This window comes from Marmota flaviventris, chromosome 1, assembly GCF_047511675.1.
Source record: "Marmota flaviventris isolate mMarFla1 chromosome 1, mMarFla1.hap1, whole genome shotgun sequence".
NCBI classification, from domain to species: domain Eukaryota; kingdom Metazoa; phylum Chordata; class Mammalia; order Rodentia; family Sciuridae; genus Marmota; species Marmota flaviventris.
In genome coordinates this window covers 103,191,774-103,206,357 of record NC_092498.1, presented here as the reverse complement: position 1 = coordinate 103,206,357, position 14,584 = coordinate 103,191,774, and the positions used below count along the sequence as shown (strand labels likewise).

The following is a 14,584-nucleotide window of genomic DNA, read 5'->3' as shown; positions in this document are numbered from 1 at the left end:
AAAGTGGACTCTGACCAGCGGCTCACCAGGAAATTTCCAGACCTTCAGTTCCAGATTGGACCTGCATCATTGTGCATCATTGATCCCTCTTGTTCTGAGGCTCCAGCTTCTTGAACTGAGCAGCTACTCGTTCTTCCAGCTCTCCAGCTGGCAGACGGCCATTGTGGGACTATCCAGCTTCTGGTGGTATAAGCCCATCTAATGAATACACACACACATATATGTATACGTATGTATTGAATGGGTGTGTGTGTGTGTGTGTGTGTGAGAGAGAGAGAGAGAGAGAGAGAGAGAGAGAGAGAGAGAGAGAGAGAGAGAATATCCAGAGGCAGGAGCAGGTATAACTGTCAGGGAGACCTGGGTGTGGAGCAGTTCTGGAGGGAGATGGGGCCAAGGCCAGACAGCAAGCTGTGATCTCTGGTGTTTGCTTCTTTGGTAGCTTTAAATGGTGTTTTACCAGCTGATCAGGGACTCCTCAGATACTTACCTTAGAGCACAATGAAAACGCCCCATAACTCCTCACCTCCAGAGCTGGGGCTTTGAAAAGTAAATCCTTCATTCCCTCACTTAAAATTGCTTCCTAGCATAACTTCTTCAGGGCATACCCTAGTTACCTTCTGTGGGACTTGGTCTGGTTTGGCCTTTCTACCTTCCTAGTCCCATTTCCTCAAAACCAAACAGGTCGGGTGTGTGGGTGTGTGGGGGTGTGTGTGTGTGTGTGTGTGTGTGTGGGTGTGTGTGTGTGTGTGAGAGAGAGAGAGGGAGAGAGAGAGAGAGAAAATACATCATAAAAAGTTACTTTTACTTTTTTTTGTCTTAGGATATGCTTTCTGAAGACCCAATCTAAGCCACAACATGTCCATTTGCAAGAATGTTTTAGTAGCACTGCTGACGATTTTTTAAACCTGAAAACAACCTTATTCACATTAACAGGAGCCTGGATGGATGAGCAGTGGTATTGTGCAAGAGGGAAGGGCCTTTTGAAGTCTAAATGAATGAACAGTAGACCCAAACAACAATGCAGATGATACACAGTTTTGCAGCATCAAGTTTAGAAATCAAGTCCCTAAGGATCACATTCTACAAAACATACTTTATAAAATGTTAAAAAAAAAAAAAAACAAGTCATTGAAAATAAAAATATACTTTGTAAAATAGATACAGATGTGATACAATTAAATGAGAGTGGAATAATAAGTGATTATTGCCAGAATTTTAGCTCTCAGTTCACATGGATCATTATTACATTATTAAAAATGAGTGTCAATTGTGGATCAGTAATGAGTGTGAGTTCTAAACCAAGGATTCTAAGCCGGGCATGGTGGTGCACTCCTGTAATGCCAGCAACTTGAGAGGCTGAGACAGGAGGATTGCAAGTTAAAGTCCAGCCTTAGCAACTTATCAAGGCCTTAAACAACTTGTTGAGAACCTGACTCAAAAAATAAAGAGGGATGGGGATGTGTTTCAGTGGTAATGAGCCTCTGGGTTCAATCCCTGGTACTAAAACAAAAACAACAACTACAAAAACAAGGATTATGATGAATCATCCCAATTGATGAAAGTGTGTTCAAAGGAGAATAGAGAGAAGGAGAGAAGTTGGAGTTAACAATGACTTCTAGAAGTTGATTCTCTGTCCCTCCCTTTGTAGACTCTGATCTGCCTCTTTTCCACCACACTGAGGCTCTTGACCTTCCTCTTCTGACCTTGCTACAACCAAAAGTTCCAACCAACTCCTAGCCTCCTTTATCTTTTAAAATCTATAATAATCTTTGCTTCCAAAATCTTCTTTCTAAAGTGCTACAGTAGCAGTGTTACTCCCACTGAGAACTCTTTCTTTTTAACAGGTTGAGATATAATTCAAATACCATAAAATCTACCCATTTAAACTGCACAATTCAAGGACTTGTAGTATAGTTACAGATGTGTACCTATCACCAAGAGAATTTTAGAATATTTTAATCACTTCAGTAAGATACCCTGAAACCTTTAGCAATAATTCTTCATCTTCCCTCCCTAGTCCTAAGCAATGAAAAATCTGCTTTCTGTCTATATAAATGGCTCTTTCCTTAATTTTCATATGAATGTAATCATGCAATGTGTGGTTGTATGTGACTGGCTTCTTCCACTTAACATCATGTTTCCAAGGTCCATCCACACTGATACTATTATTCAGTAATCTATTCTTTTTGTTAGCTGAATAATATTTCATTGTCTAGAAACTTGGAACATTTCATTTACCCATTTGTCCATTGATGGACATTAGAAACATTGTCTCCTTTTGGCTCTTATAAATGTCTCTATGAACATTTTTATACAAGGTTTTACATGCAAGCATATTTTCATTTATATTGAGTATATACTTGGAAATAGTTTATACCTGGAAGCTCTCATATGTTGGTGGGCTTTGGGATGGAATTCTGTGGAATTGGTAGATCATATGATAGCTCTGTATTTAATTAGTTGAGAAAATATGAGACCATTTTCCAGAGTTATTGCACCATTTGGCAATCCCACCAGCACTACATGAGGATGCCAATTTCTTCACATCCTTGCCAACACTTCTTGCTGTATGACTCTTTGATTCTAGTCAAGTGAATGGTATCTCATTTTAATTTTAATTTGCATTTCTGCCGCCTGTGGCCAGCGCAGGCAGCTAAACTAGAGGTCGCTCTAGTGAATTTCCTAAAGTAGGAAATAAAACACAGACACACGATTTACCTTTAAATTCAAGCCCCGGGACAGCTCTTCTGCCCTCAGCCTCAAACTCCCCAAATGGGAGAGCAAGGAATGTCATTACAGGCTGGTGAGAGAGAGGGAGCACATTTCAGAGTGGACTTTTATTGGGGGAACTCTAGATTCTTTAGAAATTTCCATCCAATGAAGGTCAAGGGGGACAGGGTTACAAGGACAGGCGAGGTAACTCCATCCCTGGGGATATAGGAAGGCACGCCCATGCATGAGGACACATTTGGCTGCATTTTTACTACTCTCAAGATGGGGGCTACCGTCTACAGCCACTTGAAAGTGGCCAGATGATTGGGAATGACCAACAGTGCCTGAAGCCAATCAGGAGATGAAAACACTGATCACATGACATGGCAGCCTCCCACACATTTCCTTCATCACTTATGAGTCCAAGCATTTTTTCATGGCCATTTATGTATCTTCTCTGGAGAAATATCTATTCAGATACTTTGCCTATTTCTAATTGTGTTACTTATAATAGTATTGAGTTATAAAAGTCCCTTAGATGTTCTAAAAATCAATATTTTTAAAATTTTATTTGTTCTTTATAGATATATATGACAGTAGAGTATACTTTGACATATTTATACAAACACAGAGTACATCTTATTCTAATTAGGGTCCAAGTCTTGTGGTTGTACTTGATGTGGGGATTCACCGTGTGTATTCATATATGTACATAGGAAAGTTGTGTCAGATTCAACCCACTGTCTTTCCTATTCCTGTCACCCTTCCTTCCCTTCACTCCCTTTGTCTAATCCACTGAACTTCTATTCTTCACCTACTTTGTCCAATCTCTTACTACATACACACAATTTGTGAATATTTCCCCCCACTCAGTAGGTTGTCTTCTCCCTTGCCTGATGGTGTCTTTTGAAGTTCACAAGTTTTTTATTTTGTAGACATCCAATTTTTTTATTTTATTTTTGTTACTCTTGCTTTTAATATCGTATCTAAGGATGCTTTGCCAAATCTGGGCTCTTGAAGATTAACTCCTGCTTTCTTCTAAGAGTTTCTTAACTTTACATCTTTAAAAAGTTCTTTAATTTTGAGATTTTTTAAAAAATTTTTATACCAGAGATTGAACCCAGAAGCACTTAACCACTGAGCCACATACCCAGCCCATATATATATTCTAATTAGGGTCTAATATATATATTAGAGAGAAGGTGTCACTGAGTTGCTGAGGCTGGCTTTGAACTCATGATCCTCCTGCCTCAGCATCCCAAGCTGCTGGGTTAGTTAAATTGTGTACTTAGCATGAGGAAGGAGTCCAACTTCACTCTTTTATCTATGGACATCCATCTGTCTCACCAGTGGTGTTATCCCCATTGAAAAGTCTTGACACCCTTATTGAACATTGTTGACTATCAATATAGTGGGTTATTAATGGACGCTCAATTCTGCTTCATTGATTATCTGTCTACACCACACTGTCTTGATTATCATTGTTGTGTAGTAAGTTTTGAAATCGGGAAGTGTGAGTTCTACTTTGTTGTTCTTTCAGGATTGCTTTGGCTATTCTGGGTCCTTCAAAAGTCCACATAAATTTTTAAATCAGCTTGTCAAATCTACAAAGAAGCCAGCTGAATTTCTGATGGGATAGCATTAAATGTGTAGGTCAGTTTGGGATGTATTAACACCCTGATAACCCATGGATATAGCATGTTTTCCCATGTATTTAGGTTTAATTTCTAAGTTTAATTTCTATCAAGAATGTTCTGTTGGACCATTTCTCATTCTCACTGCAGCCATGACATGTAACGCTCTGGATTTGAACTCATATCTACCTTGCCCCAAAGCCAACCAATGTTTGTCCCTCGTAGTTGCTGTCTTGAAAAACAACACTACATCTGAAAACTTCTTGCACAAAAGAAAAGTTTTCCTAGAGATCTAAAGTATGGAAGATTGGGAAAGATTCTGGCATGGGGCTCAGGCAATTCAAGATTTGGCAAGCTGAGCTTTGGGAGCAGGAGAGATGGCCAAATGTAGCATTATATAGTAAAAAAAAGAAATCCAAGTTCATAGTGCAGCATTGCTAAGGGACCGGTGAAAGATTTGAAAATCCAGAGAATTCCAGTGCAGGGAAGGGTTAATATGAATCACTGTGGCTCCTGATTTATATTTTTATTTATCTATTTATTCATTTACTCAGTGTGTGTGTGTGTGTGTGTGAGAGAGAGAGAGAGAGAGAGAGAGAGAGAATGGTCCTGGGGATTGAACCTAGGGGCACTCTGCCACTGAACTACATCTACAGCCCTTTTTATATTTCATGTTGAGACAGCGTCTCATAAGTTGCTGAAGCTGACCTCAAACTTACGATTCTCCTGCCTCAGCCTCCCAAGTCATGGGGATTACAGGTATGCACCACCACACCCGGCAACATAGCCCACTATGGAGGAGAGCCCTTATTTCAAGGAATTAACAAGATTTTTCTTTAGTGTTTCAGCTAATACATGTCATATGAACATTCTGATAGGACCACAGAGGATGGGGAGATGGCCAAATGTAACATTATATAGTAAAAAAAAAAAAAAAGACACTAATAATATGGGATGTTTTAGAATAAATATCATCCTCTCTGAACTACTTTAGAGTGGAGGTGACTCACAGAAGCTTTCACATCTTTCAAGATGCCACAGCAGCAGCTTTTCTGCTCTCCCCGAGCATTCTGCTCTGTCCTTTTGGCTTACATCTCTGTGGGCAGGCCTTTGCTTTCACAGTACCTAGATGAAAGAGGACTGAGCACTTTGTTCAGAAAAGTGGTACCAGCTCCAAGCCACTGTTCTTAGACCTCTTTGGATGGGCAAAAGCCAGGTGAAGATAATTTGTGTCCCATGTGAAGGCTCACCAAAGGTTGACCTCAGCAGAGGAAGAGTTTAATAACCAAGTGGATAGGGTGACCCATTTTGTGAGTAACAGTCAGCCTCCTCTCTTTCTATCCTCCTCTGTCACTGTGCAGTGGCTTGTGAACACAGTGGCAGTAGTGGCAGGGATAGAGATTATGCATGGTCTCAGTGACATAGACTTCCACTCACTAAGACCGACCTGGCTGTGGCCACTGCTGAGTGCCCAATCTGCCACCAGTAGAAACCAAGGCTGAGCTCCTGCTGTGGCATCATTCCCCAAGGGGATCAGCCACCTATCTAGTGGCAGGTTGATTACAGTGGGCATCCTCGATTATGGAAGCACCAGCATTTTGTCATGACTAGAATAAATACTTATTTTGAATATGAGTTTGCACTCCCCTGCACATGCTTCTACAAAATTTATCATTTGTGGACTTACAGAGAGGGTCCTATCTACCAATATGCTATTCCACATGGCATTGCTTTTGATCAAAGAACTCACTTCACAGCAAATGAAGTGCAGCAGTGGGTCCATGCTTGTAGAACTCACTGGTCTTCCCAGGTTCTCCATCATCCTGAAGCAGGTGTCTTGGTGGAATGGTGGGATGGCCTTTTGAAGTCACAGTGACAGCCCCAGCTAGGGGGCAATACCTTGCAGGGCTTGGCAAGGTTCTCCAGGAGGCTGTGTATGTTCTGAACCTGTGTCCATGAGTGATGTTGTTTCCCCCATTGATTCCACAAATCAAGGGGTGGAAATGAGAGTTGCACCACCCACTTTTACTCCTACTAACCCAATAGCATAAAATTTGCTTTCTCTTCCCACAATTTTATGCTCTTCTGGCCTACAGGTCTTGATTCTGTCAGGAGACACAACTGTGATTCACTGAACTGAAAATTAAGACTGCCACTGGCCACTTTGAGGTCCTCATGTCTGAGTCAAAAGGCAAAGAAGGTAGCCACAGTGATGGCTGGGATGACTGATCCTGATGACCAGGGGAAGTGCACTACAGTGGCCGTAAGGATGAGCATATCTGGAACATGGGCAATCCTTCAAGAAGTCTCTTAGCATTATCATTCCTTGTGGTTAAGATCAATAGGAAACTACAACTGCTAATCCATGCAGAGCTATGATGCCCCAGACCCTTCAGGAAGGCAGAGTAGGACCTCCCACCAGGCAGGACCCAGGACCCACTGAAGTGTTTGCTCAAGGCAGAAGGATCAAAGAATAGGTAGTAGAAGGTGAGGGAGGAGAACACTGAGTGAGCAAAACTAAAGTGTTTCCTTCTTGAAGATGGAAGAAACCCTGAGCCTATTTTTAAGTTGAAGGGAAGGAGAGTAGGCAAAGAGCCCTGGGGAAGAAGGGGGCTGTCTGAGAGGTAGGAGGGGACAGCCATCCTGGTGTATACAGAGGACGCCTGACTATGCTGTGAAGTAGGAGGCCAGGGGTATAGGGCAGACAGAAAACACCATCTACAGCAGAAACATAAACCCTATGAGGCAGGTAAGGGTAAAAGAGGAAGGGATTTCAGAAACAAAGATGACAACATATTTCAATTAATGGCCACAGAGATAAAAATATTTTCATGCAGAATATTTATTCCAAATGTTCTGCTGTGTATTTAACAATGTATCCAATGCACATTTTTTACATGGAGCAACATCACCACATCTAGCTTTGATTACATACTCAACATTTTAACTTTTCAACTTTCCATGAAAATTTACATCAGACATGGATCCGTGGGATGTGCCAAGTAAATCATTCTTAAATACAGGTTTACTGTCCTTTAAACCACTTGGAAGACCACTGCCTCCTATTTGCTTCTGCATCTTCTAGATAGTAGCCCTCTATGCTCTTTATAAACAGAAGCATGAGCTTTTGAAGAACTGAAATATAGTATTTACACATAAGGTGATGAGAAGTGTTTCATGATATACAAATTAATATAGCACAAGATACTGTGTAGAAAAAAATAAACTTACAGTGAATAAATATAAACCAGTTTTATATATCAAGGAATATGTGGAGTATAAAAAGTAGTCCTTAAATATATACATATACACATATATAAAAATGTGTGTATGTCCTAGAGTATAAATATGCTATATACTTAAATACTTCATGTGAAAGAACATATACAGCATCTATTTTTAGTTTTTCACATTAAAATACTGGTGGCAGTTGGGGTCCCCTCTGATCTCCAGAGATCCCAGGATCCTCCTCCCACTCCAAGGGTAGACACACCAGCACAGTCCTGCCTCTCCATCCAGCGATGTCTCACACTGCAAAGACAAGTCCAAGGTCAAGAGCAGCAGACAAGGAGCGGACAGGGAAGGTGTGGCTCTGGCTGGCCCCCTCCCTGAGCGAAGCCAGAGCATTGCAGAGCCACCCACCAGCAAAGAGGGCAAATCCAACACTCTCCTCATTCTCAACACATATGGAGATAATGGCTGAGTAGCATATGTGATAAGAACTTAGTAAATGTGTGAAAGACAGTACTGTGACATATGTCTGCTTCATGGCCCCAATGCCAGAGGAGCCCAGTCCCAAGGCAACATATCCCATGTTGGAACCACTGTTCCCTGTGTGTTATGAGGCAGTGCCTAGACCTCAAGTTTCTCCCACCCCCCATTAAAAAAACTTCCAGAATGTGTGCTTCTCTGAGCCCTGAAGGCTTCCTCAAAATTAAGTCTGGGTTTGTTTGGTCACATTTATTATTTACAAGTCACAAATATGTTATTGTGCTTTATTTTACAGGTTGTTTCCCCTTGTGGGGGAGAAAAAGTAACAGATGTCCAAAGAGACTTTCTCTTCCAAACTGAGTTGTTTTGTTTCTCTAGCATTATAGGCCAGGAACTGATATCACAAGTGTTAGGAAACCTGTGAAGCCCTCTGTCTCTTTTGCTTGCTGAGTGATTGAGCAAGGGTCAGCTCCAGACTGCTGGCCCAGCATAGGGTTTCCTCCACTGGCTTTGGAATATTGAGAAGCTCATGAAACTACCTTGGAACTAGATTTTCCTGATACCCACAGGAAACCAGCTTAATAAAACCAGCTATGGTATACATGTAGGATTAACCATTCTTTACCATCGATGTGGGGTAACGGTGGCTATCCCTATGACAACACCTAGTAGTAAGGCCACCTACCTGTTTGCTGTGATAAAATCCATTCTTATTGCAGTTTGGCAGATAAAATTTGTAAATTTCTTCTCCTGCTTTCTGTTGTGCCTTAGCTAATCTCTCCAGCACTTTGTAGAGTTCTCGTCGGCAGGGCTGCTAAAAGAAAATTTTGATTAGGATGAATATCAGAAAATTATCATCTTAAATGATAATCAATTGGGGTTTTATATGGGCCAGAGCAGCCCCAACATTTAGCCATGAGGTCCCAGGACCTGGTTCCAAATTACCAGCAGTCTCTAGGACTTCTTTTCCCACATGTGTGCAAGGGGTCTGGTCTCTGACTTGAGCTTTTAGGATAAAGGATGGGAACATCACTCCCTCCCTCACTGAATGCTTTCTAAACACCTATACAGAGACATCCCCTGGCAAAAGTCTAGCCAATACCATAAAACCTTTCTGTACTCCTCCTGCCACTTGTTGGCACCCACCATTTGGTAGAAACGAGAGTGAGAAAACAGAGAATTTAGCAGCAGAGACTTTCAGATTTTGAAAAACTTTGCAATCTACAAAGTTATTTCACATAATCCAAATCAAGTGAGGAACAAGGCATCCTGAGATAAGAATTAACTTTCCTCCATTTGTCATCATTTCCAGATGAAATTCTGAAGCATCCAAAAAATAATTCAGTATTTCACTCTTCTGGGCATGCATGTCTGTCGTAGTGATTTTCTTTCTTTTATGCCTCGCCCAACTCCGGAATGAAATTAAGTCACTCCAACTTTGGTTCTCTGTCGCCCTCGAGTGGTAGAATTAAAATGTGATGGGAAGTTATTTTTTAATGGGTTTCGAGTTTCAGTTTGGGAGATGGACGGTGATGATGGTTGCCATATGTACTTAATGAGACAGAAGCTTGTATTTACAATGGCTAGAATGATAAATTTTATGTATATTTTACCATAATTTTTAAAGGGGACAAAGATATGACGGGAGGCAGGATAGTTAGGCTCTTGTGCTTAGCTTCAGCAAAGTATAACCCAATGTTCTTTAGTGATTTTCTACTCTTGACCCCTTGTTTAGGGATGAGCTCAGAGACATGAAGTAACCTGCCTAAAGGTACTTAGCTGCAAATGCATCTAACCATATGGCCTCACCTTCCATTTTTTTATGTCGGCCATCTCACGGGCCCTCATGCTTTTGTAGGTACTGATGGCATTCCAAAGAATGGGCTGATCCTCCCTGGAGGAGGCCATTAGGTGGAAATTCTCTAATAGCTGCTCTTCAGTCATCTCCACACTCTCAGGAGGCACTCTCTCGGGGACCATGGAGGCCTTAGCTTCTGAAAAAGAAATGCAGCAAACTCATGAGCCCTCTGAAAACACCTGCCCTTGACTCCCCAGAGTCACTTCCTTCCCTCAAAACCACCAGGCCAGGATGCAACTATGGTCAGGTTAACCCAGATTTTTGGAGATAGTTTCTGGGAAGAGATCATCGATGACCCAACAGCAATCCCAGTTCAATTCTAGAAGAAACTAGTTCTGGAGGGTGTTAAGGGTGCCCCATGATTTTAGTTCTAAAGTGGCTGGGAAGGAGCAACATGTAGGTTTGCTGAGGCCAGGAACACCTGGAAAAAGCCAAGGATTAGGGCTCAATTCCTGACCCCATTAGTGAGGAGTCTTAGAACTTCAGATTTCCATCCATAAAATGTGATATCCCATAAACAGGTGGTAGAGTTCAGTGAGAGGTAGGGTCTAGAATGCAGCTCCCCTAACCCAAACCAGTAAGTAGTCTCTTGTCTTCCACGGGGCCCTGCCCTATTCACTAAGTGAATACTAAGTGACTTCTCTGTAACCAACATCTTCTCTGCCCCCATCCAAAGAAAGGGAAGTCACTAGACACCTTGGAGATAGAGTCCAAGGATACATGGAAAGAATCTGAGAGAATTAATTCAAAGGACCTCACCCCTAGCCCAAGGGAAATCCATTTCCTTTGAGGAATGTTGAGACAGCTCCATTTCTTTTACTCTCAAGGACAGGAAAAACTGTGTTCCCTACTCAGAATAGTCTGGTGCTCCCATACAGATTCCTATTAAGTTATGGAACCTGGAGACTACTCCAAGACCTACACAGGAAGTGCAACCAGCCCAGATGGGGAGATATGGGGCTGGAGTAGAGGAAGAGGCATTTCCTAAGCTTCCTACTACAAACAAATCACTGCTTAAATTCAGGAAGCAACTTGATTGTCAAGTTCTTAGGGGCAACATACACATCAAACACTGTTTGTCTATGGCAATGAATGGAAATGAAGTTTTTAGCTTAAATTTTCACATTATGTTCTGTAAACATCTGGGAAGCACATACTGTATCCACAGGACATATATTACAAAGGACATTCCAACCACCTCCTGGAGGGGCCAGCTGGAGGGAGTCCCATCCTAAACTTTTCCAAATGAATGCACCAGCCCCTGGGGCTGTCATAGGAGGTCTAAGTCCCCCCGCAGTCTCATGGCCTCCACTGTCTTGATCTCAAGAGCTCAACGGGCCAGGGTGCCTCCTGTGGGTTCTCTTCCTTATGCTCCACTAAGCTGTGTGCCCTTGGGCCTCTCCCTTTTTCTCCAGGGGCACTTCCCCCAGGACCCAACAATATTGGGCCTCCACTAGGTGACTGAAGCTCTTTTCCCCACTACAGACTCCAGCTTCAAGCACTCCACCTGGGCCATTTGTGTCCCACTCGCTGTGGGCTTTGGACAAGTCCCTGTCGGGCTTCAGGCCTCTAAAATATCCCAGGACAGGGGCTATAGTACCTTCACCTTTTTCTTCAATGCTGGAGAGTCCACTCGCGGTGGGGGTGGCAGGCTCAGGCACGCAGGCGCCCTGACCCCGAGTAAGAGCGTGCAGGGGCCGAGGTTCTCCCGGCAGCGCACGGCAGCTGAGTCCCCTGGCACAGCGTGCAGTGGCCACGCCGCAGGCAGCGCCTAAAGGCAGGGCACACATAGGGCAGCAGCCACAGCCAGCAGGCCGGGAGAGTTCCGGGCACGAGGAGGGCACTGGTGGGCAGAGCGCGAGCCTCTCTGCGGAGCAGGGCGCACAGTGCCAGGGTTGGGTCGAGCTGGCAACCGCGCTGACCTGGACAGCCAGCAGGAGCAGGAACGGCCAGAGGCCGGCAGCTGGGACCTCAGGCATAGCAAAGTGAGGGTAGCAGGCAGTGAACGATGCTCTCTGGGCAGGTGGCAGTGGCACGGTGGTCAATGCTCTCTGGGCAGCTGGCAGTGGCTTGATAGGTGTCCGATTCTGGATCGCAGTGGGCAGTGCACGATGCTCGCTGGGTGCAGCCCGCGCCTTATAAAGGGCGCGGTTCACTCCACTTGGACTAGAAAGTTAATGATTGCCAGCGCGGCGTGCTAGGAGCCCAGTGTTCAAAATAAGTTTGTTTTGCTCCTGCTTTCTGCGCAAACCGTGGGTGGAAGAAGGGTAAACGGTTCTGGTTTCAGACAGTGTTTGTCCTGTTGTTATGGGGGTTAAGGCCTGGAGCTAAAGTCCATATCTAACAACAAGCATGCAATCAGATGGGGGATGGCACTTGTTTTTGTTGAAAGACATAGTCATCTTGGTTGGCCAATGCTCTCCTACTGGACTCAGGGAAAACCTGAGCATTCATATGGGGAAACCAAGGCCTGGGGTTGGAAGGTAGGACAAACGAAGTCCAGGTCTCTGTAAGCTTCAAGGAACATGAGTAGGGAGTGGATTCTCTATGGCTAAGCCCAGAAGTGCCCCCCCGCCTTGTTCTGCAGGAAGACTCCTCCTAGCAGTCAGGGAAACCCACAGTTTACAGGGAGGTTTCTACCAAACCCATCAAATCTCACTTCGGCCCCAAGAGAAGGACCTTGTTAACTTTACCTCCAAAGAGACATGCTCAAAACCTTAAGGAACAGTCTAGGTGCTGGCAATGGAGCCAGGACCTCAAAACTCCTTCTGACATTATGGCTTAAGCCAAATATTTATTAATATCAAATATGAAATCTTTTCTTAGGTAAAATTTCTATTTCTTGGTTATTCTCTTAGATCACAAGGAAGGAAAAGAAGTCAGATGTCTTTAAAGAAAATCAGAAGTGAACTCAGCTCCAGGAGCTGCAGGCTCTCTCTGGCACCCGGTCCATGGCTTCTCAGGGAAAAAACTATGATCAGGAAAGTGTGGAACCCTGCCTCTGGGACTCCACGAGCAGCATTTCCTCCAACCCCACATTTCCTCACCTGCCTGTCCCCATCTTTGCTGGTCTAGTCACAGGCCCAGAGCAGCCCCCAGCCCTGGCCCTGACCCCTATTTGCCCTTCCCTTCAGGTTCTTTAGGAGTGGTATTTCAGGCCTGGGGAGTCTCTGGAGGGTGGTTGGAGTGGCAAGCATCTGTCCAGTCCCTTGCTTTACATTAATGGACTCTGAGGCCAGAGGATGAAGAACATTGCAGGTCAAAGTCACAAGGGCTGTTATGGCACACCTTGCACTACTGGTACACTGTGGTGCACTCCTGTTCATGTTATCTGAGTCTTAAGAAAATGCCTTTCTCTGTAACTTGGCTAAATAAGGAACTGATATTCTTCCATTCAAGGAAACCAGCACTGATGCTTTCTCCAGAGCAAGTGTATGGGGTGACTAATGTACTTCTGGAATTTGAGGTTCATTGAAAACCCTAAAAGATAAGGAATACAATACCAAGGACCAGGGAGATGGGTCAGGGGGGCATTATGATAGCTCACAGTAGAACACCTGCCTGCCAAGAAGTCTCCTGAGTTGGGAGTTGAGGAATAAGGAGGCTTTAGAAGGTGTGGGGCTGAGGGAAGTTATCCAAGGTGGGTGTGGAGGAGTTAGTAGCAGAGGAACATGGCCCCATCACACAGAAGCTTGCAAAGTGTTTAGGAAGAAACCAAGATGGTCCCTGTATCCAACCCCAAGGAAAGGTCCTCCTTTGATTCACCAGAGAAGATTAGAGGGAGTTGCCTCTGCCCCTACTTCCTGGTGCTGCAGAGATGGACACAGCCCAAGGCCACCAATGAGGGGAGCCATATGGGAAAGAGAAAAGGATACTCAAAGGACAAGTCTTGCTGGCCCTGGGCTATATAGCCCACAGAATTGGAGATAGGTGTGAGATTATGTTGTGCTCCAATGTAAAGATGCACCAGCCAATCAGTCTCTACTCTGAAGCCATCCTGCTCACAACCTAAATGTCTATTGCCAGGGTCTGGATAACTAAATCTTTGGGGGCATCTTTTCACTGGGAAATATGCAGTTATTAATGAGGAAAAAAAGCAGCTCTATATTATATTATAGAGAAAAAAATCTTCAAGATGAGTACTTTTTCAAATTAAATAAAATCGCCAAGCTCAGAATGAGAAGGTACAGAATATGCCATTGTTGATTGTATAATAAAAGTAACTGTGACTCTAAATTTATGGGTCTTCTTGAGAAGACTACATGAAAAGAGATATAATGCCCACTTGGCAGTAGGGTAGTGTGTGAATTTAAGTGGCTAAGGGACAGTCTGGACTTTTCTGTATCCTTTCTGGATTTGTATTATATACTTAGTTTCTCTGTTACTTTATCTACCTAAGAATAATCAAATTGAAATTAACTTATTACCTCCTATTCTAGTCACTTCCCTGGTTCCCTGGACCTAAGAAAGTGCCTCAGTTTTGCCATGTTCATTTTTGTTCTACCTGGAAAGTCTCAAAGAGCAAGAGCTCCAGCATCTCTTCAGCAACAATCAAAATAAAATCCATCAAAGTAATTGTACTTGGAAGTTCATGATCATGTTTGTCATTTTTTATTGAGATTTCAAATTTACTTTTAACATTTTTTCTTTAAAATTAATATTTTAAATT

The 14,584-nt window shown here is 43.3% G+C and overlaps 1 protein-coding gene across 1 annotated transcript; it reads right to left on the bottom strand.

The window, feature by feature from the left end:
- Positions 1-7,745: 7,745 nt before the first annotated feature.
- Igfbp1 (insulin like growth factor binding protein 1) lies at positions 7,746-11,894 on the bottom strand. Its single transcript, XM_027938317.2, has 4 exons — positions 11,549-11,894; positions 9,867-10,051; positions 8,743-8,871; positions 7,746-7,877 (listed from the first exon to the last, which is right to left on the bottom strand). The coding sequence occupies exons 1-4, from the start codon at positions 11,892-11,894 to the stop codon at positions 7,746-7,748; spliced, it is 792 nt and encodes a 263-aa protein (XP_027794118.2).
- Between the last annotated feature and the right edge of the window lie 2,690 nt (positions 11,895-14,584).

Excerpts from the sequence above, each read along its gene's own strand:
- Igfbp1 (XM_027938317.2), bottom strand. The coding sequence starts at position 11,894 with ATGCCTGAGGTCCCAGCTGCCGGCCTCTGGCCGTTCCTGCTCCTGCTG. Across the intron at positions 10,052-11,548 it reads GCCTGCCACCCCCACCGCGA|AAGCTAAGGCCTCCATGGTC; the intron begins GTGGACTCTCCA and ends TTTCTTTTTCAG. Across the intron at positions 8,872-9,866 it reads CCGACATAAAAAAATGGAAG|CAGCCCTGCCGACGAGAACT; the intron begins GTGAGGCCATAT and ends ATTTTCTTTTAG.